Source organism: Podarcis vaucheri (genome assembly GCF_965113315.1).
Source record: "Podarcis vaucheri genome assembly, chromosome: 4".
Lineage (NCBI taxonomy): Eukaryota > Metazoa > Chordata > Lepidosauria > Squamata > Lacertidae > Podarcis > Podarcis vaucheri.
This window is the reverse complement of record NC_138762.1, coordinates 55147528-55173884: the sequence shown is the minus strand read 5'-3', so window position 1 is coordinate 55173884 and position 26357 is coordinate 55147528. Positions and strand designations below refer to the sequence as shown.

The 26357-nt window shown below is 39.0% G+C and overlaps 1 protein-coding gene across 3 annotated transcripts in view; it reads right to left on the bottom strand.

The window, feature by feature from the left end:
• Window positions 1-26357, bottom strand: part of ITSN1 (intersectin 1) — an 86482-nt gene that overhangs the window by 38782 nt on the left and 21343 nt on the right. For 2 of the 3 annotated variants that reach the window (XM_082220484.1, XM_082220486.1), the window contains exons 4-19: window positions 24088-24151; window positions 19809-19969; window positions 18714-18893; window positions 18069-18162; window positions 17742-17842; window positions 15044-15107; window positions 14636-14773; window positions 13614-13729; window positions 12332-12594; window positions 10041-10190; window positions 9690-9830; window positions 7226-7313; window positions 6945-7084; window positions 3597-3718; window positions 2191-2414; window positions 650-771 (exon numbers count right to left, since the gene is read on the bottom strand). In XM_082220484.1, coding sequence (XP_082076610.1) covers window positions 650-771; window positions 2191-2414; window positions 3597-3718; window positions 6945-7084; window positions 7226-7313; window positions 9690-9830; window positions 10041-10190; window positions 12332-12594; window positions 13614-13729; window positions 14636-14773; window positions 15044-15107; window positions 17742-17842; window positions 18069-18162; window positions 18714-18893; window positions 19809-19969; window positions 24088-24151 — 2168 coding nt within the window. The remainder of the gene's footprint in view (window positions 1-649; window positions 772-2190; window positions 2415-3596; window positions 3719-6944; window positions 7085-7225; window positions 7314-9689; window positions 9831-10040; window positions 10191-12331; window positions 12595-13613; window positions 13730-14635; window positions 14774-15043; window positions 15108-17741; window positions 17843-18068; window positions 18163-18713; window positions 18894-19808; window positions 19970-24087; window positions 24152-26357) is intronic. The other variant, XM_082220485.1, reaches the window with a different exon arrangement.

The window sequence follows — 26357 nt, the reverse complement described above, 5'->3', positions numbered from 1 at the left end:
TAATCTAAATCTTTCTAGATTTTCCAAAGGGTAGGAGACACAGTGAGTTGGAACAACTGTAATTGTACTGATATCTATAGACTGATTTTTTAATGTTTTATGTTGTAAGACGACTTCATATATTTTATGAAACTGCAGATCATAAGTACTTAAAAATGCTTCAATGAAGGTAGGAAAACACAAACAGGTTCATTCTGGGACAGCCACATCCCTCCCTCAGTTTGATTTCCTGCCTTTGACAACAAGGTGGAGCAATAGCTCATGCTGAAGACCTTTATGATCATTGGGGAAGCCTGCATTATGGGCTGCACTACTAAGACTGTGGGTAGGAAGGAACCTGATCTGGAATAAATCTCTCCTCAGTTTGGGGACGAATGATCCTTCAGATCCAAGCCCTTTTCCCTCCCCAACACACTCCCTTTTTGGCCCTACGAATGGAGCATCAACTTCATTCAGGCTAGGGCGGTGACAGTGTTCCATTTCCATTGTCAGTTCTATTTCCTCTAGGCTAAGTACATTACTTTAAGACACCACTCCATCTTAATTTGACCTTTCAGCCTCTAGGACGTTACAGTTTCACAACATGTTATCTATCATTAGGATAGATACAACATTTGTGTTTTTGTGTAACACTGTATTCTTCTCTTACCATGATTATGTCTCCTGGCTGGATAGTGATTTCATCATGACTTCGGGATTCAAATGGATAAAGTGCTCGATAATAGACTATTTTTACATCTTCCGGAGCAGAAATTGTTAATGGAGCCTTTTCTATACACACAAAAGCAAAAGCATAACAAGGTTTATGATATAGAAAAAAGGGCATTTTTGCTTGCACAAATGCCACACTATTTTTCATTATACTCCTGCTGAACAGAATGTTATCTTCATTTTACCAAAGGAGAAACAAAGGAAAGTCAATCACATTTGAATTTAAAAACATTTGAAACTAAGTCAGAATCTAATCTGTATGTGATTTTTTTTTATTCTGTTGCATCTAAAGAATTGAGGATGCATTGCAACAAACTCATAACTGAAGTGTAATAGCCCTTACGGCATATATACTAAAGGCCTTTGTAAATTGCACACCCATGCATACAATAAAAAGTATATTCATAGGATACATAAAATCTATCAAAAATATAATGCCTGTTTTGGGAAAACATGTTCAAAGCATTATTAAGGATAAAGTTAACCAAGCATAAAGGGAAAGCTAACCTCTGGAACACCAAGCACTCCCACTCTTTACTTACACTAGGAGGGAGGGAGTGTGTGGCTGGCATCATTGATGCTGAGGGGAGCACTATAAAAGGGGTATAAATTTATCACTCGTGTGGAGAAAGTCATGAGACAAGTCTCTCTCTTTTTCATAATGCTATAACCATGGCTATTCAACAACCCCAAGGTGTGGGGGATTCAGGACAGACAAAAGGAAGTACTTCTACACAGAACACTGCTGAACTATGGATTTTGCTCCAACAAGATGGAGTAATGGCCACCAACCTGGATGGCTTTAAAAGAGGGTCAAGGATGGAGAATAAGGCTATCAATGGATAATAGCCATGATGGCTATTATTACTTTAGTATCAGAAGCCCTATGCCTCTAAACACCAGTTGCTGGGAAAGAGGGGAGCCAATTTGGGCCCCAGGTTATGGGTGCCCAGTAGGCCACTGACATGACTTTTGGTGCTTTGCCGCGTTCGCAAGCCGAAAAGACGCAACATGAACCAAACGCAACACAAGGTATGACCGTACATTTTTCTCAGAGGTCCAAGAATGGAAACAATGTGCCCTGGTATCATCTAACATTGACTTCTCCCAGTGATGGGAGAATCTTTATGGAACTTACATTCCAAGTAATGCCATTTACCTATCCTGCAGGTCTATATTAGTTTGGGATGGGAGGAATGAATAGATTTTCACCACCAGAGGCAAACTCTGAACCCAGTAACTAGAATGTATTTTAAGTTCTGTTCTAGTTTGGGTTTAGAGACTTTCAAGTAATGGTGCAGATTCATTTGGAACTGGGTTAAATAAAATACAGATTCAGACTTGCTTCTGTTTTGGATTAAGTTTTCCTCCCTGACCAAATTTGAATATTTTATTTTAAAAAGATACACATCTGTACATAATAATATGACGGGAATAAGACTTCTCATGTACATAACAGGATTCCCCATTGATTTGTACCTGCAGTTGACCAGGGAGCTTGGAGAGCTGGTTTTGTTGCATCTTTAAATGGATGAAAAAGTTTATCTAATTTTTCTTGCACTTCTTGCTTGCTCTTCTCATCATTCTCCTTCTTTTTGCTTAATTCTTCCCATTTTTGCTTTTCTTCTTCTTGAATTTTTCTTGGCCGTGGGAGTTCTTCCTCCTGTTGTATTCTGTCTAGCCACTGTCTCTCTCGGGTTCTTCTAATTGGTGCAGAAGAATAAAACAGGCATGATATAGGAATGTTGCCTGAATAGCTCAGTGGGAGAGATCCAATGTAGTGTGAGTGGGTGTTTCTTCACGTAATGGTGCTTCTTTTCCCTGCCCCTCCCTGTAGCCCCTTGCACACCCAAAATCTGCTCTTGAGGATTGGGAGTATCTGCAGAACAGATGTTGGGGGTGCATGGAGGGTGGGAGGGAGAAGAAGAGAAACGTGAATTCCTGTAGTTTATGTGGACATCTGTTGATTTAAAGGTGTATCATATTATATTGTTAAAATTGCTATAACCTTCCCTGGAACCTTATGATAAATAGTGGATAATAAAATTATTTTTATTTATTTCATAAAATATATACACCACTTGACTGAGAGAAAAAACATCTCAAAGTGGTTTACAAAAAGAAAATCAAGAAAAATTTACACCCCTACTTTAAAACATAAAAAACTTAAAATATTAAGAGATTAAAATTACTTCAAATTTCTAAGCATCAGGGTAGGCTTGTCTAAACAAGAATAGAGTGAAACTGCCTGCTTGATCTCAATAGGCAGGAAGTTCCCAAATGTAGGCGATGCCACACTAAACAATCAAGTTATTACAAAAGCAGAACAGGCACCTCTAGTATTAATAATAACAACAATTCTGTTCTCTGTAGGGCTGAGGCCTCTGCGTTCCTTGCATGAAACTCCCTTGCTCACCCAAATCAAGCAGCACTGAGCAGCCTGTACACAGTTCAGTTCTGGGCAGGGATTAGTTGCACATGCTAGTTCTCCATGGGCAGAACTGAACTGTGCAGCCATACCAAGGACTGAATCCTCCATCCATCAACTGATAGGTGGAAGATTCACACCTGCTTTCTACAGGGATCAACTGTGTGTGCCGGGGAACTAGCATATGTGGTGAAGCCAAACAGGACTGGATCCCAACCAATCCGGTGACATCACCTGACAGGTTGGTGTGATTCACAGAAAATGGCCTTGTGTGTCAAATCAGAAACCCCGCCAGGCCAAGACTGGACCAGAGGTTCTCTACACCCTACTCAGCCTTTCCTATATTGGTAGGCAATGTGTTCTTCTCTAGAATGCCAAATATCTTGATGCACAAAGTTCTGTTTGTATCCTTTTCATAGAAAATGTGAAAAGTACATTTTAAATAAATTTTACTCACCTCTGACTATCTTTTTGATTTTCCAGTTCTGATTTCCTCTCTTGCTCCTTCTGCTTTAGCCTGTCAGCTTCAATGTTCTTTTGCTTCTGCAGCTGCTGCTTGTTATGTATCTCCCTCAGCTCCTGCAACAGGGGGTGGCATGTTTTTCAGCATAAAGAACAAACGTTCATGTTTTGAACAGCCAAATGAACTAGTATTAGGAATATTGTTAAACGTTACTTTGGTACCCAGGGCTGGTTACAACATGGCTGCTAGTTAAAGTTTGCTGTTCTTATTGATTTTAATTTTAAAATTTCTACCCTATTTCTCCAAAGAGACTCAAGATGGCTAGTGAACAGTAACAGAAACTTCAGAAACCCCTTAAAAACCCCAATATACCTTGATTTTTAAAAACAATATCCAGTCCATTTAACAAACAGATATCTGATCTGGTCTGCATAACAGACACCTGAGTGGATGAGCCATGCCTGCCTGGGTACTTGGTACACCACCAGTCTAAGCTGTGTGTGTGTATGACAATCATCAATTAAAAGTGTGTCTTCCACACCAGGAGACCAATCCACATTGTGAGGGGCAGTTTCTGGTACTGGGTCAAAGGGACACAACAGTGGTGTTGTTAGTGTACTGCCCACCGCAATGAACTTTCCCCGACCAAATTGGTGGAAGGAGACCTGGATGTGTTAGAGGACTTCAACATTCATGCTAAGGCGGCTTCAAATGGGTCAACTCATTGCCTATCCCAGTACAATGGCCCAATCCATGTGCTCAGAGACACCCTCAACTTGGTTCCCCCCAGCAAGTCTGCAGTACTTTGTTGATTGTGGAGTTTATTGTCATGGACAAATCATTCCCTGGTGAAGTTTGAATTAGGAGCAACTATCCCACTCCGCAGGGGTGGAGGACCCATTGAGATGGTCCACTCATGGAGAATTATGAAATGGTTCCTGAATACTCTGGGGGATTTTCTGGCCGATATGGCTGGTACTTCTTCTGAGGGTATTGCTACGGAATTAAGACATGTATATGGTGATTGATATTATTGTTCCTGAGTGCCCTTGCCACTGTGGAGTTCACAGGTCACCTTGGTACTGTAGTGACCTGCATGTAATGAAGCAGGACAGTCAAAGGCTAGAGTGGTGTACATCCCAATCTGAACTTGAAGAAACATGGACGAGAGCGTTTTAACATACCTATACCATGGGGTGGTAGGCATGATAAAGGGCTTTCTTTGTGGCAGCTTCAAAAATGTGGAACTCCTGTTTTATCAAGGTGCATCTTGCATCATCATCATTCTTGAGTTTTCATTGTCAGCTGAAGACACAGCTATCAAAGTATTTTTTGTGACCTACGTAAAAACTTGTTAATATGTGAATATTTTTGCTTTTGTGTTTAATTTAAATTTGTATTACTTCACTTATGCTCTTGTAACCAACCCTGTTGTGGAATATTGATCCAAATTTACATCCCTTTAATAATTTCCTGAGTCTGCTGTCCCAAGCCTGAAGTTTTTAATTAGCATATTGGAAAGGCTTGCAAGGAACAAGAGTTCGCATGAGTACACAAGCTCTAGTACAATCAGTACACAAGGTTTGTAATCAAATTTTGCTGCTAAAGGGGATATCCTGTGGCCTCCAGAAACACTATTGCCCCAGCTATGAGGAAGGAAGTTATTTGATGAGAAACTGGGACATTCTTGGAATACTACTGAACCTGGAAGCTGTCACTGAAAGGAAAGATTCCTCTCAAACTTTGGATTCTGAATGCAAAGTTTAATTGGTCAACACCCAATGTGTACATTGCTTACTCAAGAGAGTGCTGACAGTAAAGCAGAGTATTTACTAATCACTTGGCTCAAATGTGGTGCTTATGGAAGATCATATATGTAATTTTAATATATAGTCTGAAAGCTAATTTGTGTACAGGGATATAAGTTGGTGACAGTAATATGGGACACATTTCATGCTCCAAGTCAAATTAGGGGATACCTTCAAAGAATAAGTGGCTTAGATTTCAAAGGCTCTCGGTGCCTTGAAACTTCCATTGACTTTTTTATTGGGCTGGCAGAGACAGTGTCTGGGGTACAGTAGTGCTGGGTGACTTCAATTCATACAGAGGCTGCTGCTGGGCAGGCTCAAGACTTCATGGCCTCCATAACCATTTGAATCTTAATGTCTGCTTGTGATGACCATTTGAATCTCAATGAACATTTGAATCTTATGTCTGGTTATGATGGCCACAACAGCAAGCCATACGTAATGCTGGAATCACTGTAACCTCAACAGTAACAGGTTACGTTCTTAAATAGTAAAGGAGATAGCCATTTGCTAATTGCTAATTATTCAACCAATCTATTGTGTCTTAACTGAATGTCTTGTTAATAGCAAGCACTTAAGATGAGCTCTAATATTTCTGGATGTTATTTAAGAACTAACTAGATTACTGGCGAGCGATTTATGTTGAAAACTTAAGTAATCTCTAAAAATCATTAATTAGATGAGTTGTTTGGTGGGTTATGAAATCTCACATCAAAAGTAAAGTCCTAATCTTGTCTGCAATGCTGAAGTGAAAAAGGCAGCTTTGGCCAGAAAGCAGCTTACAATAATGAAAGGAAAGGGTCCAATTAGCTTTAAGAGAAACCACAGAATTCATAGGATGAGAGGAAAAAAGCTTTCACTAATGCCTAAGGATATCAGTTTACTGTATGGCTATGATTATGCTACAAGTAATGGATTTGTGCTTTTAGCATCACATTCACCATCTCTCTTTTATTCAGAGCAATTTTCATTTTAGAAAGGGTGAAATGAAGGGCAAGGATAAGGAGGAACTTGATCTTTTTTCAATGCTCTCTATCTGCACAATCAACTCATCCTTTCTTTTGCCTTACAATTATTTCATTTTTAGTACAGAAAAGAGCATCTAACCTACTAAGAAGGTAAGTGCTATGTGTCTGTTGATATAAAAATGGATTTACAAGCTTAAATCAAATATTATCACAATTTATTCTGTGTAAGAGTAAAGCAAGTAAAATTCTGTAATTTAGACGTCTGACTTTCATGGTAATTCTATTTGATGTTTTGCCTGCCTTTTAGGCAAAGCGCTCACAATGTTTTTTGAATGGCCAAGGATACCTTGTAGCCATAGCAGTGGTAGGGCATGGCTGTCGCTCAGTAGTAGTGCATCTGCTTGGGTTCAATCCCTAACCTCTCTAGGTAGGGCTGTCAGTCAGTGAAGACAGTACTAAGCTAGATGGGCCAATGGTCTGGCTCAGTATAAGGCGGCTTCCTAAAGTCCTAAATACTTGGGCTTTCTGGATTTACTCAGAAAATGTCACAGCTTAGACATGGTTACCTTTAGCTGATTATTGAAAATATCTATCTCTTGAAGTTTTGATCTTGTTTCTTTTTCTACTTCATCCAGCTGATCACGAAGCTGCTGGTGTGCTAACTCCTTTGCTTCTAAGGCTCTTTTGACAGTGAGAAGTGAGTCTCCTGTTTTTAAAAACATTGACAAATAAAGATACTTTCTTACAAATATGCAGATCACACAGCTTGGCAATTTTCAAGGCAAAAAAAAAAGGTTAGTAATAAATGTATGTTTCAAACATAGAACTGTGTTTTAATTATACTTACTGTGCAAACTGTTTTGTTGAACCTGCTTCAGCTGATCATTGAGTAATTGCTTTTCTGGAATCAACCTTCCAAGCATCTGTTGAGACTCCTACAAAAATAAAAAAACAGCAAAAAATAATCAATTTCAGCTTCAACTAAAATACCATGTTGTTAATTGCTCGACTGTACTATGGCAAAACTCAGCACCTACTACTGTCAATAAAACCAGATCTGGGCGAGTTATATGTTAATATCCAAAGCAATGTCCTCACATGTCACAACCTCATCTCCCAGAGAGGTTCTGTCACTCTTTTTAAAAGGTTTTTTTTTCATATTTTAGAAAATGCTACAAACGAATAGTTTAAAAAACCCCCATTCATATCATGCTTTTTGAATGGGAAAAGGTAGACAACCACTTGAAAATTGATTGTAGGGAGGGGAGAAAGACAGATGAATATGATCAACTCCAAAGCACTAATATCAAGATGTTGCGAAGGTGAGGAAAAGGTGAGGTTATGGAATCTATATAAAACTACACAAGCACCATTTATTGCTGAAATGTACAGTGGCTTTCGACAATGGTTTCATTCAGATGTAATAATAAAATGATGGTTTCTTGTTGCATGAATGAGTCTTGGACACATCAGCTCCCCTCTCTTCCTCCAGCACTGCTGCAAGGAAGAAATTAGAAGCTTTTAATTTCATTTTTAATGAACCACAGGTGAGCAATGACATGTGGTCATATGATATGTGGTTAGCCTTAACTATGTTTACTGAAACAAGGCCACTTGATCAGGAAGCTGCCTTATTTAAGTTAACCTCAGATAGGATTAACCACAGTTTAGGGTTTAGATGGAACACTGAACTTTCGTTACTTGAAAACAGAAGTGAAAGCTTCTGATCTCTGCCCTGCAGCCAGGAGTGTTTGAACTGAAGACCTGCTCATGTAACCACCACTTGATTCCTACCTATCATACGAATCAACATTAAAAACTGGTGTTCAAGGCGTACTATTTATCTTTAGCTAGACTGGGGCTGGGGGGGGGGGAGAGAAGAGAGCTAGTGTTCAAAAATAAGCAATTTTCCATAGGTCTAGAAGGATAAGCTGAGCAACTGGTCAGAGTATTGTACTCTATGGGGGCTTACTTTGTTCCTGGTCCAGTTAGTACAGAATGCTGCAGCACAACTGACGAGAGCCGTTTGCAAATCAAGCTCTGAAGCACCTCCCTCTCTGTTAAGCATCAGTGCAGTATTGCTTAAAGGAGGGTAGGAGGCACTTCAGAGATCGGCAAACTGCTCTCTGAAATGCCTCACACCCTCCTTTAAAAGGCACTGGCGGGCGCTGTGAGGGAAGGAGGGGTTTGGGCCAAGCTATGAGGGGGAGTGAAGGTTCGGAGACATGTGAGGGTACAGAGGAGGAGGTGGGTGAGGTGTAAAGAGAGGGGGGTCTGCTTGGGTGTAACGGAAGGAGAGGTTGGCAGGTGTGTGAGGAAAGGCATTGGCAAAGGGGTTGCCTGCTAGGCTGAGTTGCTGAGCAGAGTGAGCAGGGATGGCAGCCCCTTATTCCTTATATTTTGAGATTTTTGTTAGGTTAACTTGTTTTAATGATCCGGCTTCTGAATTTTTTTAAAATGCTCATTTTATATTCTATGTAACTGCTTAGACGTTATAGATGATGAACCAGTATTAATCCTCTTGTGTGAATTAATAAAATAAAAATCAAAGTTTAGTGTAATGTACACAAGCAGAAATGAGCTACAGCGCGTCTTGGATTTGTGTGCTGCCTACTTCTCCTTCTCCTGCACAGCCAATGAGTGGCTCAAAAGATATCACTTCCACATTTAGTAAAGCACAGCTTTACCTAGAACAGTGGTGAAGATTATCTGTGGTTAGTTTAAAACAAGCTAACTTCAGAAAACAGAGTTTTAATTTTGTTTGTTTAAAACTAAGTATTATTACAGTGGTACCTCTGGTTGCGGATGGGATCCATTCCAGAGCGCCAGTTGGATCCCAAGGTTTCCGCAACCGGAAGGACCGCTTCTGCGCATGCGGCAAAACCCAAAAAAATACTTTCAGGTTTGCCACATTCGTATCCTGAAGGATACACAACTGGAGGTGTGTGTATCCAGAGGTACCACTGTAATGTGAACCACAATGTGTTGCTCCAAATAGCACAATAAAATGCAGTTAACCAAAAAGCAGAAGCAGAAGCTTGCAAACGTCTCCTCTTGGCTGTATGGTGGCAGGGAATCCAAAGCTCACAGTGCTTGCTTATGTATGATGCAATAAACTATGGTTTAGCGGTGCACCAATATGATAAATGGCACAAGAAGTATGTAACAAAAATTAAACATGTTCTTTTCTGTTATAATAAAATTTGACAACTACTAGTTTCAACCTTATTGCATTATGCTCTATTTTGTTTCATCAACAGCAGAACAGACAGGGTATAGTAACTAAATATTTTCAGTAACTGCATACTCACTTGTAACTGCTGCTGCAAATGTGTTATTTCTGCAATTCTTAGCTCTCTAGATTTGTTTGTGCTCTCAATTTCTTGTCTTTGAGTAGACAATCTGCATCGGATATCCTGAAGTTTGCCCTCCAGTTGATGTTTTTTATCATTCTTCAACAAGAAAATAAAGAATTGGTTTAATCAAAATTTAAATTAGAATGCAATATTTGCTGCAAATACTTCTAGGCTGGTCTGTAAGTCGAAGAAGAAAAACAATCATTATGGAAATGACTCAGGTTTGTATGGTTGTTTCAAATCATTAGTTATATCCAAGGTGAAATACATTACTTTGAAAGATTCTGGCCAGTATTTCTCACTTACTAGAGCTTCTAATTCAAACTCCAATGTTTTTTTCTTAGCTTTCAGAACAACTATATCTTCTTGCTCTTTGTTCCTTTGATTCAGGAGCTCTTGCCGCCGATTGCGTTCCCACTCAAGTTGCCTTTGTCTTTCAAGTTCCCTTTTTGCAGCCTATAGAAGATTAAAATTATGTACACATAATTTGTAGACTTTCGTAATCTGTGCCACATTACAAGCCATTCAAATGCAAACTTTACAATTTAGCAGATGTACCACTTCCTGTCATCCCTCTATGTGTAACAAGACTGAATGGATTCTGGGCTTCTATACATTCTCTAAGTTCTCCTTTTCCCACCATGTACAAAGTATCATCTAAACCAGGAGATTCTGTGAGTACATAAACAAACACACTGTTATTCTGGAAATTGCATCAATAGTGAATGTCTGTGGAACAGACAGGTAAGAGAATTCCTGTATTCAAATGATAATATCCTGGTTCAAATGTTACTACTACTCTGGAGAAAAAGATTTACGTGGAGGCCATTGAAACATTATTCCACTTCCAAGCAGTTTCATGTTATAGAGCAGGGGTAGTCAACCTGGTCCCTACCACCTACCAGTGGGCATTTCAGGATTCTAGGTGGGCAATAGGGGGTTCTATGGCACAAGCTGAATCCTCCTTCCATCGAGCACTGGTGGGTGATAAGGAAATGTTACCATCAAGAAAGATGCATTAGTGGGTGGTAGCTATAAAAAGGTTGACTACCCCTGCTATAGAGGGTTGCTGTATGTTACTAAGACTATTTCTCATATTAATTTCCATAACTGAAAGAAAAGGGAACTTGGGTCACTAGTCAACTAGTTATGCTGACTGCTCTTTATTCTATTTAAATCAATACGTTTAGTCCTAACAGTCTTTCAAAGCAGTTTACAAGCTAAACTACCACGATAAATATCACAAGATGACCTTCACAGATTGGAGAACTGGGCCCGAAATAACAAAATTACATCGAATAGGGACAAATGTAAGGTTCTACACTTAGGCAGCAAGAACCAGCTGCACAGATATAAGGCGGGGGACACCTAGCTTGCCAATTGTACATGTGAAAAGGATCTAGGGGACTTAGTAGATCACAATCTTAGCATGAGTCAACCAGGTGATGCAGCAGCAAAAAAGGTAATGCTATTCTAGGCTGCATCAACAGAAGTCTGGTGTCCCAATCAAGGAAAGCAATAGCCTGCTCTATTTTGCCTTGGTCAGACCACACCTGGAGTACTATATCCAGTTCTGGACGCCACAATTTAAAGAGAGTATTGACAAAATGGAATGTGTGCAGAGGGCAGCAACCAAGATGGTGAAGGGTCTGGAAACCAAGCCTTATGAGAAACGGTTGAAGGAGTTGGGTTTGTTTAGCCTAAAGAAGAGGAGACTGAGAGCCATCTTCAAATTTCTAAATGGCTGTGACGTGGAAGATGGGGCAAGCTTGTTTTCTCCTGCTCTGGAGGGCAGGACCCAAACCAATGGATTCGAGTTACAAAGAATGAGATTCTGATTAAACATTAGGAAGAGCTTTCTGATGGTAAAAGCTATTTCAGTGTAACAGATTCCCCTTGGAAAGTGGTGGAAGCTTTTAAGCAGAGGCTGGATGACCATCTGTCATGCATGCTTTAGTTGAGATTCCTGCATTGCAGAGGGCTGGACCAGATGAGATTTGAGGTCCCTCCAAAACCTATACAGTAGTTCTATGATCCTAAACATGCCAGACACTACCAGAAGCCCAATAAACAAGCCTGGCAGGCCACTCATGGAAGCAAGCTCTACAGTGGAGAGAAAAATCACCTGTTTTAACTCTGACGGAAGTGGTGGCAGGGAATTCAAAGCAGGGCCTCCTTGGATACTCATAAAATATGCAGGAGTACATACAGGAGAAGGCAGCCCTTAATGTAACGTGGAACCAAGCTGTGCTGGGCTTTAAAAAGGTCAAAATCTGGAATTTCAGTTTTGTTCCAAAGCTAAGGAATAGCCAGTATTGTACAGTGTAGCTATCAAGGGAGCATACATGAATATATGTAGATTTAATTCAACATAGTCGCAAAACTCACATGATCATTTATCAGATCCAAGTAAAGAAATGGGAAATTACCTAAACCCTTCCTGAGAAAATGTTGCACTGACATTAGATCATTTCTAATTTTATATAAAAAATGATTTCACTTTGTACAAACTTTGAAGAAAGCATAATATTCCCCAATATACCTTTTAAAATTTGTTTTTAGACAAGTAGGTATTTCTTCTGAAATTGTCCATTTACCTCACGCCTTTCTATTTCTTTCCTCCTTTCCTCTTCTCTCTGGCGTTCCAACTCTCTCTGTTTTTCTAACTGCTTTTCTAATTCCAGTTGCCTTTTCCGTTCCTGCTCCTGCCGCTCACGCTCTTTCCTCTCCTGCTCTGCCCTTTCTAACTGGGCAAGGCGCTCTTGCTCTTTTCTCTGCTGCTCCAAAAGGGCTTGTCTCCGCTTTTCAAGCTCTAGATTGCCACGTTCAAAGTTCTCACGTTTCTTATCTTCAAACGTTACTTTAAGAAAAAGAATTACAGTAAGAAATCAGTTTTGGTGTGTGTGTGTGTGTGTTATACACACACATAAAAATACTACAATACAATATACAATTCAATACAATAATACTATAATATCCAACTGGAATTGACTTTAAAATATTAACAATTTGAGCAAACATCTTATTTTCATTCATTTCAGTATTCCTACGGATGGTTACACAAGACAAAAATATTCTAAAATGTTTTGAAGTTAAATGGACTTGGAGTGTGATAGGAAAACTTCTCATTTGCTATAAAATTCACCTCCATGTTGATTACAATAATTTGTGGAAGATAACGGGTTTTGCTAGTCACAACTCTTAGGCACAGGCATGCAGTTCCTCTCTGTATATTATACTGGTCATTGGAAAGGTGTAAAGCAGTTAAATAGGAACTAATTCCTCTGAAACATATGAGGCTATCTTTAATTAAGACCTCATAGAGAAATAGTTGAAGTACTAAGTTACCATGCTCTCCCCTGGATAAATGAAATTTATTCATATCAAAAAGGACCCGAGCAGTCTAAAAAGACCCTTATGGTACTACAGCTATTACTGTGCAAAGAGAATGCCAGAAGGCTCATGCAATGTGGGAGGAGCCCATGATACATCTCCTTCCCATGCATGTTTCGGGGGGGGGCACACTAATATTAGAAAAGGCTGTATTTCAAGCTTCTCTCCCACAAGTTTCTGACATTAGGGCACCATGAACTTAAGAAGCTATATTGCAATTATGAAGGTAACATCAGAAGATACTGAAAGGAAGGCTAACATGAACAAATTTGACAATCACATTTGCAATTTGCAGGTTCAGTCAAACATTCTTTTGGTTCAGACATACACAAATTACCAAAATTCTAACTCACACCAACACATATCTTCCAGGAATTACAGCACTTCACCTGCTGACTCCAGGTGGCATTCCCCACCCCCATTCCCAGATGTTTTAGTGTCTCCCCAAAAGATGGTCAAAGTGTGCTTATTTACAGCAACACTCACCAGGCAATTTCTTTTCTAATTGCTGCTGTTCTTCTTCTAACACTGGTTCTTCTGGTAACCTTTGGTCTGTGGACACCGAACTTGCAACAGATACACCACTGCCAGAGCGAACTCTTCTGTCAGGAAGAGATAGTAGGTTAAAATGTGTATATGAATAATGCTTCTGTTATTAATTCCATTACGATTTAGTTACCTAGTCAGAGTGCTGTGCAGGCTACTAACTTACTCATATAAAATTAAAATTGAATACCTTTTGGCATAAGTAAAGCTGCAACAAGGCCTGCCTTGAAAGCCACCAACAGGCCAGTTTACCTACCTATTCCTCACCATTTAATTCATATATAAACCAATTCCGCTACATTGTGGTGGGTTTGATACTATTCTGTTTGTGATGGTGCATTTAATTTGCAAGCTACCACTGGGCAAGTGAATGTGCATGTGTCAATCAATCGTATGACCAATCATAGTCAATGTAAATACTAGACTCTAGGAGGCAATTTCTACTGTGGCCCAAGACACACAACTACTGCAAACATCTTGTTTTTTAGTTTCTTTGCCTTTGATGCAAACAGGTCATCCAGCGAATTCATTATGAGATTGCATGCCAGTGTTTCACACTGCCACAACTTTAAAAGGATTTGTGATGCCATGACACACTACAATCTGCATTCATGATTAATGACTGGGACAATGCCATGAACATTTCAATCCAGGCTAAAGAAAAGCAGTCTTCAACACACACAGTCAATGTGTGTACTGGCCTAATGAAATATTTAATTTAGCTAACTTAAAATGATACATTCACTCAAAAATAACAACTACTACCATTCTTCAGTACAATTTTGACAAAGAGAACAACCAACTTCAACATAAAGGAATATGGCTCGGTTTTTGCATAATGCACACAGGAGATTATAACATTAACCTTTTCTTAATGCATTTTTCAGAAATAAAGCAAAAACATAAATAATATTCTAATTAATCACGGTTCAGGATCAAAATCAAAGCTATAATAATTTTACCTAAATGAAGGAGGAATATATTCCGGAGACAAGACAGGTGGCAATGGCTGTCCTGACATAGCCATATCAATTAAGTGCATAGCCAAAATAAACTCTTCTGCTGTAAGTTTTCCATCCTGGTCAATATCTGAAAGATTCCTATTGAAAAAATATCCAATTACATGTTTGGAATTTTTGCCCACTATCCAAACCAGGAAAAAACACAATCTACAACACCTGTTCCTAGAAAAATACAGTATATTGAAAACTTGCTTAGGGTGGGATAAGCACTGTTTCTGGAAAGCCCTGCCAAGTAGAGACTAAACTGTCATATTAATAACAACAAGGAAGATGGCTGAAAAAGTTTAAGGATATGGAGAATTATAGTAGCTCTGATGCTTAAAGCACAATTTTATGAAAAATATTTACCATATTGTAGCCAATTGAGCTTGTGGTAAGCTTGATTGCATAAGGATAGTTCTTGCTTGTGGACCTAAAGCATTGGAAACATAAGAACATGAAACTGACAAAATGTTCAAATTTTAGTATTTGATTTTCAAAACAGTCACTTATGTGATAAACTTTTAAGATCTTACAGTATCTATTTTCAACATAAACAGTAACACTGGGTCAATCTTTTAAATTGTAACAGAAATAAAGCCTTCCAATATCTACCTTTCTGAAAGCTATCAATCTAATTTTATGGGAAAGGTAGATGCGCCTAATTAATTAATGAGTGAAGTTGTGCATAGCATTTTACACTTTGAGTTGCCACAGAGTTTACTGTGGCGAAGCTGCACATTTGGTGGTCCTCATGAAGCAACCCTAAGTCATAGCCAGTTACCACACCAACCCAACAATGTCCTCAGATTTATTTACATAGTTATATACTCTGATTCTTATTAATTTCAAATATTGTCCACAAACTACAAACATAAACACCCATAATACAATCTAAATAAACCAATACAGTGGTACCTCGAAAGTTGAACAGATTCCATTACGGAAGTCCGTTCGATTTCCAAAACGTTTGGAAACCAAGGTGCAGCTTCCAATTGGCTGCAGGAAGCTTCTGCAGCCAATCAGAAGCTGCGTCGGACATTCAGGTTCCAAAGAACATTTGCAAACCAGAACAATCATTTCCAGGCTTGCGATGTTCAGGGGCCAAAACATTTGACTCGCAAGGAATTCGGGATCCAAAGTAGAACTGTACAACATTAAAATACAATACCACAATAACAATACAAAGGCTAGAGAAGAAAGCAGTTATTTTCAAACTAACTAACTAAAAAGTAAAACACTGCAGAAGAGGCAGTGGAGGCAAACTTGGCCTCTTTGTAGGAATTCAGAGCAGGGCCTGAATCAAAATGCTGCCAAGAGTGAAGATGGCACATACACAAGATAAGCTGTTCTCTAGATAATCAGGACCCAAACTGCGTAGGGATTTGTGACAGAAGAGTGAATGTTGGACAGCAGGGCAGTGGGACAGAATGCTGGGTGGAGTTCAAGTGAGTAACAAGTAGAATGACAGTCAAAAAATCACAGTTGAAAAGAATAGTGGCTGAAGATACAAAAGGAAAGAGGGAACGAGGTGAGAGAGAGAATGAAAGCATATGACAGCACCATCATTAAAGAGATTTATGTTAGAACAGCATAATAGAACTCCTAGTATCCTGTAAAAATGATTACTTTTTCTGGATTTTACCTTCCTTAAATATTTGTTTTTGTTTTAATTATCTGTGCTCTGGCCTGGGTGGATTCTAGCGGAAGTCTGCCTCCACCCATATATGTAGTAGCAGCAGGTATGTCAAGGGAAGTCTGAACTCAGCGAGCAGGTGAATGACCAACCTGGTGACTTCCTGGGGACAGGGCCATAGGGGTCGGCAACCTAAGGCCCACGGGCAACAAGCGGCCCACGGGGGTAGTTTTACCAGCCCATGAGCTGCCCCTGAACTGAGCCGCCCGCTCTGTGAGTCCCCGCGCACTGTGCTAAACCAGCGCAACGCAGCGTGGGGACTCACTTTCGCAGCACCGGAAATCACGTCTGCGCAGACGCAGATGCTGGAAATTGCACGGGCGCCCGCTCATGGGAGAGAAGCTGCACAAATACCAGCTTGCCTAAATCAACCTAGATAGCTGAGAGTAGGATTTATACGTGGAATTTGGCAGCTCTGACCATACTGAGATTGATACGTCTTGTATCAAGCATCTGCTTATGTCTGAGCTGCTCATATATTGTCTGCTGTGTTTTTTAAAAGCCTGACTCATTGTATGCTAAAAAAAAATTACGTATATTATACACATAAATAGTATAAATGAGTCAAGCTCCATGATGTACTATTTCTGCACTTTGAAGAAGCACAAACTCAGGACAAAAGGGAGGAACGAGCTAAGATGAAGGCATGTCTGGCAAATCCTCACTGTGATCAACTCCCACCTGGAAACCTATGTCCCCACTGTGAAAGGTCATGTGAATCCAGAATTGGCCTCCACAGTCACTTACGGACACATCGTTAAAGACCATGTTCATGGAAGACAATCTTACTCAGCCACGAGTGATCTCCAAAGAAAGAAACTATATCTGTAGCATAATTTTTTAAGTATATTAATACATGCACATTTTTATACAGTTATATGCACAGGTGTATGTATATTTTTATGTGTTGGTTACTTTAGAAAACTTGGAGTGTATATGTATATAATATTATAATAACTCATAAGGTAAAAATTATTCATATTTTGAGTGTAATAGGAAGTGAGAAAGCTTGCTTCTCATTGAGATTAAGAAACAAAACAAAATTTAGAAAAAAATAATCTATGCAGATGAGCTCAACATCAAGATTTTCATAAAATGGAAGATTGGGGACTCTGAATCAGATCAAGGGCCCATCTGGTACAGTACCCTATATCCAGCAGTGGCCAACTAGATGTTGACTCACAGCAGAGCATAAAAGCCTTCCACTGCTGTTTGTTCCTCCAGCAACTGGTTGCCTCTGAATCTGGAAATTTCATCTTAGTATCATGGCAACGAGACATTGATGGACCTGCCTCTTAACCCCTGCACTACACAATCTCTAACACATTTAGCAGAGTTCACATATTTTTAAAATTAAAAATGAAAGAATACCTGTTAAGTGTCCACTCATTGTTTTATCATGGCTATTGAAAAGCTGCCTATATTTCAGTCTTGATGATTGAGGAACAGCCCATTCTGCTGCTGGAGATGCACTGGAGTTATAAAACAGAGACAGTTCTCCCATTATCATTCCATCACAATCAAACATGACAGAGCATCTGCTTAATTTTAAACTATGAATACATCTCTGAAACCACTCATTTACAACCAACCCCCTTAAACTGAATGGGAACATTGTGTCTGAGTAGCTGCAGGAATGTCACCTGTAACAATGCTGCCAAAGTGCATTAAAAAGAAAAAGAAAACAGTCACACTTACCCAGGTACATCAAATGATTGTGCCTTTTGCAGTTTTGCATTTAACTGAGACCCTGCACCAGATCTACTGAAGGAAGAACTCTTTGGCAATGTGGCTGAAATAGAACATTATGTTTTCAGGTCAGGGCAATTAAAGTACAGACAAACAGTTATTGATACAGTGGTGCCTCGCAAGACGAAAATAATTCGTTCCGCGAGTCTTTTCGTCTTGCAATGTTTTTCGTCTTGCGAAGCACGGTCCGTCGCAACTGTGCCTCTTCAAGCGGCTTTAAAAAAAAAGTGTAAGACGTTTTCGTCTTGCGAAGCAAGCCCATAGGGAAATTCGTCTAGCGAAGCAACGCAAAACCGAAAAACCCTTTCGTCTAGCGAGTTTTTCCGTCTTGCGAGACACCACTGTACATAATATATTTTGATAAGTAAAGGACAAGCTGTCAACTTCAGGAATTGATTTTTAGGTTAGCATGCTGCCTTTTGTTTTAAAATAGGCACTAAGACAGCTTACAACAAAAGCACTTTTTAAAAACAATAAAAATTATAAGCAAGAAAAGGCAAAAAATAAAAAAGAGAGTCAAATAATAAAATAATAAAATAATACTAAAGGAGAGAGAAAGAACACTAGAATGATACTGCAAGTAACACAGCTTACCAGGATGACCAAAAGCAGGTAGAGGTTGTATAACAGCTGGTGCTCCATTAGCAAGGGGGGGCACAGCTGCTGTAGGAACAGAAGATACTAAAGGTGGAGACATTCCCACTACTGGAATAGACGCCATTGGCACTGGAGCAACAGCTGTAAGAGGAGGCATACTGGGTAGGCCCCCAATACCTAGAAGAAAGAGATTTTCATAGTTAGCATCATTTACAAGTTGAATGGCCTTGGGTTTGCCAACTACCTCTTTTGTGTCTTCTACCAACATGGCTACTAAGAAGAGGTTGGAAACGTTCACTTCCATTTTCAACTAGCTTCTGCTTATTAGTATGTTTGACAGTAACAATAACTTAATTTGGAGATATTGAAACAAGACAACTTCATAATCATTCAAAGTTAGGTCTAAACCATTGTTTGGGTTTGTATGCAAGAATGTAACTGCTTTTCATTGAAAACAAAGCAAGGTCTGCCAGTTTCTTTCTTGCTGTTGCACCAGGGGATCAGAGTGGAGTGCAGGACTCAAGATTCATGCATGCAATACCCAGCTTATTTCCTTGTCCTAAGCCCTGGAGTACACCAGGGAACCAAGCGGACTCCATGAGGGCACTCAGTTCTATCAAATCAAATGCAATGCTATCAAAACCACCTCAGAATCTCCTATAGAAATTGGGTTTAATCTGTATTAGACTGAAAATAAATACTCTTAAAAGATTAAAATGTGAAGATCTTAACAGTGAGAATAAACTAATATGCTGGAAGAACTGCTTGCAGAGTGGTGGTTAAGTATGAAGTAAACTGAATTAGGCCAAAAAACTAGTTTATTGGTGTAAATATTGTACGCTATTAGGAAAAAAGGCAGGAAACTAAAAAAAAAAAAAAACCCAATTCCTTGGACTGCTGAATGCAATCAAATAGCAAAATTAGTAGTGTTTCCTCTTCTAGTATTTCTGATCAATGTTGCACTTGTTATTACTTTGACTTTTGCAATGACTTTTGAGAGTTGACTAGAGCATCAAGAAATGGGGGGGGGGGGAGAGGGGGAGAGAAAGACAAGTAAGATACCACATATACATAAATGAAGTCTACCCTTACCAAATCCTGGTGCAGTAGAAATGGCAATGGGAGGCTGTATCATAATAGGAGGCAATGCAGAAGGAAGCTGATAACCTTGAAGTTTTAGTTTGATAAGTTTCATAGCGATAGAAAACTCCAGCTGGTCCATTCTCCCATCATTGTTCATATCTGCCAGAGCCCTAAATACAAATAAAGGTAATTCATGACTTGCACACCCTTCCAAAAGATGTAAAATAAATAAATAAATTTGAATTGGAATCTACACTACATTTATGTTATAAAAAAAAACAATTTTGCAAATCAATACATTAAATAATAATATTGTTATATGCTACCTGTACAAAATGATGCAATTCTGCTATATTGTACAGATCATATTACTACAAAGAAAAAGTGCTGAACTGCAGTTCAGGATGAAATATACATGTTCTGTGACCTGGCACTAACATCAAAGGCAGCATCCATATGTAGATTTCTCTCCTGTACATTTACCCTTATGACGACATTATTGCCTTTCTATGTTTCCTTATGTCCACCATCAGCAGTCAGTAACACTGAGCAGTGGTGGACAAAAACATTATGTTGTGACGCAGGTATACATGCCCAAACATCAAAGAGGAAGGAGGGAGGGAAAATTCAGTATCAGATTATTTTCTTTTGATGTTAGTCTCAAGTTGTCCATAAAGTTATTATTCCTCATATTATTTAGGTGTAATGTTTTTACTTCATCTGTATTTCCTACCAATTCCATAAATTAATGCCTTGCAGAGAAAACAACTATTTAAGACTATTCAAACAGTACTATTGCCTAACAGAAAACACAAGTATAAAATAATCAGCCCAACTAATCAAATCCAGCTTGAATGTTTAACATAGTAAACATAGTAAACAACCTCAAGGAAGCCTGTTTTATCACCTTCTAGACTGAGAACTTCCTCAGTCAAAGGTGAACTAGATGTCAGTGACTCTAGAGTATTGTGGCTGCAAAAGGAGAGATGGAAATACAAAGTCCAGGAAATGATCTGATGTTAAAAATATTTAGTTTTTCCACAAATGAAGGTGGTATTAGATTTCACAGAAATTGTAAGATCATGGTTACAACAGGAATAGTGTAATACTGCCATTTAGTGATTTGTTTGTCTTCCCTCCCTCCAGTTTTCATATGTTTCAAGATGAAAGACTGACGTCATTTTGACTTGAGTATAAGGACACTTAAAAGTCTGACCCTAAACCAGGCTTCCTCACCCTCTGCCCTCCAGATGTTTTGAGACTACAATTCCCATTATCCCACTGGGTCCTGCTAGCTAGGGATCATGGGGGTTGTAGGCCAAAAACATATGGAGGGCCGAAGTTGAGGAAGCCCGCCCTAAACCTAGAGTGCTATTATGATACACATCATGTTTGTATTTAATATAACACTACTCAACCTTTCTCCTTTTCAAAAACAACATGCTTACTCTAGGGGAGGAGCCAAAGCATAATGCTTTGAACGCAAAAGTTCCCAGTTTCAAAAGCCCTGCCCTCCTCAGCTAACAACAGTGCAATAAAGTGTTAAAAGCAACTGTATAATCAGCAAGGAAACAAATCAGTTACATAGTTGTAGGTGAATCTCACACAGAGACCACAAAATGCAGCAAGACACAGACTTTCAGGGAAAATACCTTAAACAGAATATACCTTGAAGAAAGAAAAAACCTTGAAGGTGGGGACACGGAGAGGAAAATGTAACCAAAATCCTCAACACAGAATCACTTGCACACCCAGTGACAAAGCTCACAACCCTAAACCAGAACAAAGATCACACAATGAACCAGAACAAAAGACCAGAAGAGCATCAGCGAAAACAGGTCTGCTTCAAGTGAGGCAGGAAAAACGAACTGTCACGCCAAGGAAGGGAATGACTCAGAGATTCCCTTGAAGTGATGACATTATTTCCCGCTTAAGTGACTGAAGGATTACAAACCACTTTGTGGTGTCCTAGTGTCCACTCGAGAATAATACTGAACAAAATGGACCAATGCTTTGACTCAGCTTCATGTGCAGATTTACTTAGAAGTAAGTTCCGCTGAGTTTAATCAGTTTTACTGGAGTGTTGTATTTTCTATTGTTGTGTCTCAAAACGCTTTCCTTTCCTTGGTTTCACTATCTACCCTAATTTTCTAGTTCTCTACTTAATATTTAAGATGTACTTCTATCACTATTTTACAACTACACACAGGTCCTGCTATTGGAGCACTTGTTATCCAAAATGCCCATTTCCTTACTTCTTCCTGTTTGCAGGTTGGTGGCAGCCATTTTGGGCAGAAACCATGGAGAAAGGGAAGGGGGAGATATGAGAAATCAGAGCAGGAAAGATTGGACTGGGAACTGCTTTTCCTTTGTATTCTGCTAGTTGGCTGCAGCAGTTTGGGGTGGAAACCAGGGAGGGAGGGAGATTGGACAAATCATGGATTGGAAATGTTTCCATAGGATAATTAGAATGTATTTGGAATTTATTTGTATTTGTATAAATTGTACAACTGGGGTAATATTGGGGTAATATTAGAAAACTAGTAAAAATTTATTTGGGAAAAAAGAAATGTTTCCATAGGAAATAATTGAAATCATCAGCTCATTATGTGAACACTCATCTAACAATCAATTTCCTGGGGACTTGTTATGTTTGGATAGTAAGACCTGTGTGTAATTGAGTTATAATGTAAATGGTCTTTCATCAATACAAAGAGTGCTCAGAAAACTACTTGGAAACCCCTAATTGAGGCACCCCTTGTCTCCAAGGACAGACAGAGATGTCAAAGAGATGCCAAGTTAAAACAAGACACGGTACAGACCAAGTGATACCCACTACTTTCCTGATGGTGAAGAGGATGAGCGTAGAAAAGGCCAATACACATACTGGGTTGAGCTGTGTCTCTGGAATGTAACGAGTGAATGGGCTCAGAGCAAATGGCCTAATTTCTGGCTATGCTTCTTCATGCTACTATCAGCATTTTTTGCTCCTTCCCAGGTAACATTTTCACAAAGACAGATCATAGCCACAGTCTAGAGAAATGGTCATGGAAAACCTCAGCAATCTATGGCAATAAATCCAGTAACATATTTATTACTTTATGAACTCTGCTCTAGTGATGTCTTGTATCTACCATTTTCAGTGTTTGAAATGTAGCACATTGAGAGACGTGTCTCATTTCAAACTGCAAGTGCCATAAATTACCACCTTGTTTACTATGATTAAATAAAACCTTTGCTTTCATTTGAAGTTTTTGTTATCAATTCATTAGCTACTCAGGAAAATATAACCTGCTTGGTCTCAAACAGCACTACTGAAAGTACGTGGAACTTTTGTGAATTATGAATGCTCACCAGAGGGAAGGATACACCCAACAAGTGGTTTTCAGGGAGTACAATTATCCTAGTAAAGCAAAAATCCAGTAATCCAGATTATACCTACTTAAATGCAGTTACTGTCTTCAGAACCATTACAGTTTGATTTGAAAGCCTACCTAAGACACTTCTTAATGGATTATTGGCTTGCCAACGACAAATACTGTAAGAGGCCAGTAAAAGAAGTATTCAAGCAATAGATGCTATACTGTTTGTTAGTTCTACACATTTTACAAGAATTTAAGAATATCAACATACATTCTACAAGTCTGTACAAATGCAAATATATATTGTTTATTCCATCTTAAAGCACAACCACCTTTCACATCACCATGGCTGTGAAATTTGTTTGCAGTATCTTTGATTTAAAACAAGGAGACTTTTGTGACATAGCAGTCCTTAGCAAATAAGTTATGTGCCAACACAGAAATTTATTAAGGCTTTAACAGATATGCATATTTAAAAGGCAATTACACAGAAATCCTAAAATTCAGTAAATAAAGGCAGTTTGCAGGTCAGAGCTTATGCTTTAGGTGACTTGTTGCTCTTCTCTAGACAATAAAAAAACTCCCATATATAGAATTTCTTTCAGCTTCTAATTTTAGAATCATGCTTCTACTTATTCAGCAAGTATTTCAGGTGGTTAATTTAAGGCTGCCTACACAAAGATATCAGAATGCAGTTTCTCAACTGGTGTATTCATGTTTACCACTTATTTCATTTCTTCATTTCTATTAGTTCTTTGGAGTGTTAAAAAAATGGTTTCACAAAGGCCTCAATGAGAGCCATTTTGATAAAAGTCCTTGTCTTGAAAAGTGCACTTTGAATAAAATAGATGAAATTTAACTGTAGAAAGTTAATATATTGCTTGTGCAATTTTTGTCTGAAATGAACTCCTGAAATTTACACTTACCATATCTGTGCTAAAACTGGTTGAGGTAACCCAGACTGGAAAAAAAAGTTTCTGGCTTGATCACCTGTCAGAAAGGAGGAAGTATTTCAAATGGAATGTCTTAAGAATGATAAGAGAACCAATGTACAATAAATAAAATTTCTATGTTGCACTTTTAGGGTGTTCAGTATATTGCCAGTTATCCTCACACCAGGGATGGGGAACTTGTAGCCCTCTGTTTGTCGCTTGATTGACTCCAATCATCCTTGACCCAGGGTTATTCTGGCTGGGGCTAATAGAAGCCCCTGCCTTTTACCAAGCATGTATGGTAGATCAGTATTATATAAACTGGAGACAGGGGAGATTACGCCATTAAGCAATCTACTCCCTTTTGCCTTGAAGGAGCCTCTACCTTCAGAAAGAACCCTATGTCAAGTTCAGTCTGGCCGCACCCATCAGTCAGAGAAAGACCAGCTGTATGGTGCCTGCTTACCTCCTCCGTGCCAGAAAGAAAACTTGGTTCCAACTACCAATTGCCCTGGGATTGCAGGACTGAAGGGAAGAACTCTCTGGCCTCAGCCTTAACAAGAGGAACAATGGCTGGATTATCAGCAGCACCTCTGTTGTCCAAGCAAAACCAACAGCAAGGGAAGAACACTGTGGCTCAACTGGATGTAGTTGTCTGATTATAGCTCTTTATTCCTGGCAATGTCAAACCAATATTCTTTTACCTCTACTTCCCTTCCCTTGCATGCTTTGTGTTTTTAGTTTGTAAGGTTGAAGGACAGGCCTATATCTCATCTTTATTTATGTGAACTCCTCTGAGATACAAAAATTATAAACAAATAAAGAGGGTGTTATTTGAACTGGGCACTTCCAAGTCCACAAGCAAGCCCCTTAGCTACAATGCTACACTAGTTTTTTAAAATCCACATTACAGCCACCAAAGACTACATTTTATTAAACAAATACTGAGATACTATACTGAAATGTGTTAAAGGGGACGTGAACAAATTCTGAACTGCACATTACTACAAACTGAAACATCCTTTAGTTACCAGGAAATTCACATTGCATTAACATCAGCTTAGATAAAAGGGAAACATATGGTTCCTGCTCTCTCTCCACTGCAGCAACTCTTCCTTTATTAGAATTATGTGCCTTGTGAAAATGAGAAAGCAAACACTTTCTCCACAGAAACTGTTCTTAAAACATATGAATGACGATTTCTCATAAAACTTGGATATGCGTTAATGTTCTTTTCATTCAAAAATGTGTGGCTAGAAGACACAGCAGCACAGAAATGAGGCAAAACTGCCAACTTGTTACATTTTGGGCGATAAGATTTAACCAGCTATGGTCACTCTGTAAGTCTGATCCAAACCTCCATTCCTTCTAGTAAAAGGCAATCAAAATGATCAAGGGGGCTTGAGCGACTTCCCTATAAGGAAAGATTAAACCATTTGGGGTTATTTAGCTTGGGAGGGGGATGTGAGTAAAGAGGAAATATAGTAAAAGTGTATAAAATTATGAATGCATACAAGAAAGAAGATTGAGACTAAACATAAAGAAAAACTCCCTGATGGTTAAGAACTGTTCAACAATGACACAGACTTCCTCGGATAGTGGTAGACTCTCCTTCACTGGGAGTTTTTAAGCAGAGATTGGATGGCCATTTGTCATGGATGCTTTAGTTGAGATTCCTGAATTGCAGAGGGTTGGACTAGATGACCCTCAAGCACAACATGAAGACAACATTATTCCTCTTTGGTTTATCCCTGTATACAGAATTAAGAGGTACACGACCTCTGAATTTTACTACTGTGACTAGTAAGCTGGGGTGCAGCAAATAGAAGAAACAGTGGCTGATAGGGCCAAGGGAAGTTGTGGTGGATCTTGCAGAACCAAATGTTTGGAGGCACCAACCATCATTTTTATATTAGCAAACTGCCTCACTTTCATACTACATCTGCTCCTCCTTCCTGCCGCTTATGGAGGACCATGCAAGAGGCAAATTTGACAGACAAGAATCAAAGACATTTCCCCCCCCCCCATGCACAAGAGCGTCTGCTTCTTTTTTATTTAATAATATTATAATTATTCTAGAACTTATAGATTCCAGTATGAAAAATAGGAGACAACCTATGAGCTAACTATACATATGATCAGAATCACAGAAATCGCACAGCAATGAGTTTTGTATTTTTCCTAACTTCAATTTGGCCATACATTTACAAACATATATTTTTAAAGTACTGGTACTTCCTTTGCTTCTCCTTGCAGTCTTAGAG